At 38.7% G+C, this 2,166-nt stretch overlaps 1 protein-coding gene across 1 annotated transcript in view; it reads right to left on the minus strand.

Moving 5' to 3' along the window:
- Positions 1-993: 993 nt before the first annotated feature.
- Positions 994-2,166, minus strand: part of LOC117106482 — a gene marked incomplete at its 3' end in the record, with an annotated part of 3,351 nt that continues 2,178 nt past the window's right edge. The window contains exon 2 of the mRNA XM_033247840.1: positions 994-2,152. Within this exon, the coding sequence (XP_033103731.1) occupies positions 994-2,152 (1,159 nt within the window). The remainder of the gene's footprint in view (positions 2,153-2,166) is intronic.

Below are 2,166 nucleotides of genomic sequence, written 5' to 3' on the forward strand. Positions count from 1 at the left end.
GAGGTTAAGGACCTTGGAATTGCCTACTCTGATATTTAGGAAGAAGAGGGCTGATGTTTTACAGACATTTAAGATTGTTAATAGATTAGAAAATATTGATGAAGTGAAGCTCTTTCAGAAGTTTGAATATAAGCAAACCCGGGGTCATAAATATAAATTAAGTAAACCTCGTTTTAGGCTTAATATTAGAAAAAAACTCTTATGCAGTTAGAGTAATTGATGATTGGAATGCCCTGCCCAGTTGGGTGGTTGATTCTACTACTGTCCATCAGTTGAAATCGGGTATTTCAAAATATTGGTCTGACCACCAATTTAAGTTTCGCCCGTACGTAACTGAAGAGTTTGTACGAATGACGATGGAGGGACAAATGAGCTAAGTTCTCAAGTCCTATGGTTCAAGGTAAATTCAAGGTAAATTCAATATGCCGGGGGCCTTGGTCTATAGGCCTAGGTTGACTGAACGTTAATGTTTTTTAAAGCATTAGAGTTAATATAAGTCTAAAATTTTAGAGAAAGACATGATATACATACCTGTATACGTACTATTTTGAATCAAAACACCCTGTAAATGCGTGTGTTTACAGTCATAATTCGGATGAATTCCAAAATGGCGTATTTAGAAATTGGTTTAAAAATCTACGCTGGTTCCCGGCGTTTGAAGCTGTTCCAGTATAGTAATTACACTGTTGTAATCTGGTTGTATATACAATATACAGGACGGCATAAGCCAGATTAGGATTATATAACCCTCACATATTGCATTTTACAAGGACAGTCACCAGTCCTACATATATGAATATGATGACAGTAGAATAATGGGGTGGTTTTACTGATATTAATTGTCAGTCCATTGCTCTCGCAGTAATTAGATAGCAAATTAATAGATTTTTGCAACAGATCAACTTCTCTCGTACATATGGCAAGATCATCAGCATACAGTAGAGTAGTGATGTTGCCCGGAGCTTCAACACACGAGGGGTGATAGGCATTCACCTTGGGCCAGGCCAATGCTCTGTGCGACTGCTTCACTCAATACATTATTTGTTAAAATTTTAATGTAATTCTCTCTCAGTAGAGACCACAACGCTTTCATAATCTTGGGATGCAATCCTAGTTCACAAAGCTTCCGAAGCAACCTACCCCTGTCCACGCTGTCAAATGCCTTTTTAAAATCCACAAACGCCACATAGAGTGGGCATTTGGGAATAGTTAAGGTGTTACTTATTAGCATATTAAGCTCTTTGACAGTGGTTTCAGTGGATAGTTTGCTTCGGAAGCCATGCTGTTGCGCAGGCAGTATCCCTTGAGTTTCTGCCCAGTTTAATATACGTTTACTTAGTATATACGTATAACATTTTAGAACACACAATGATAATGCAATACCCCTGTATGAGTCTGGGTGTGACAACGATCTTTTGTCCTTATATATTGGCAACAAGTAGCCAATCAGCCATTCAGATGGGCAAAAACTGTTTAGAAAACAAAAGTTTAAAATTTGAGTTATTGGAGTTACTAAGATCTCACTACAGTTTTTCAAAACATCATAGGTGATGCCGTCCGGCCCGGCCGCTTTACCCGCTTTCCCCCTACCAAATGCAATTAAAACTTCGGACTCATCAATGGGCCACGAAAAAGGATCATCATCTGTCTCTACATTTGCGTAGTAAGGCAACATCGGTAAATTGTCAGTATGCAATAAGGCACTAAAGTGATCAAACCACATTTCAGGGGACACCTGGGATCCACCTGACCTTGTTTTTCTAGTTCTCCAAAGTGACCAGAATTCGCTGATACTGGCTTCAGCCTTTTCAATCATCCGTATTATTTGCTCCTCCTGATATTTATGTTTTTTCTTTCTCTTGAGGCGCTGGAATTCTGCTACAAGTTGTGAATTAATAGCTAACAGTTTCTCACTGTTGTTTTTCTTTATTCGAGCGTATGAACGTCGCGTTTTAACCTTTAATTCAAAGCATTCTTTATCAAACCACGGTCGAGATTTTCGTTTGCGCGATTTGATGCAGGAGTTCTTGATTGCATTACAAAGGTACAGATACGCGTCCTCTACATTGTTTGCCTCATTACCATGATCACAGTTTAGAATGCTATATAATTCCTCTACGTCCACACTTATTGCCAGTTTATTGTAATCAACCTTGCGAATAGGGT

The sequence above is a fragment of the Anneissia japonica genome, unplaced genomic scaffold (assembly GCF_011630105.1).
Source record: "Anneissia japonica isolate Jap-2015-1 unplaced genomic scaffold, ASM1163010v1 scaffold48538_len14207_cov102, whole genome shotgun sequence".
Lineage (NCBI taxonomy): Eukaryota > Metazoa > Echinodermata > Crinoidea > Comatulida > Comatulidae > Anneissia > Anneissia japonica.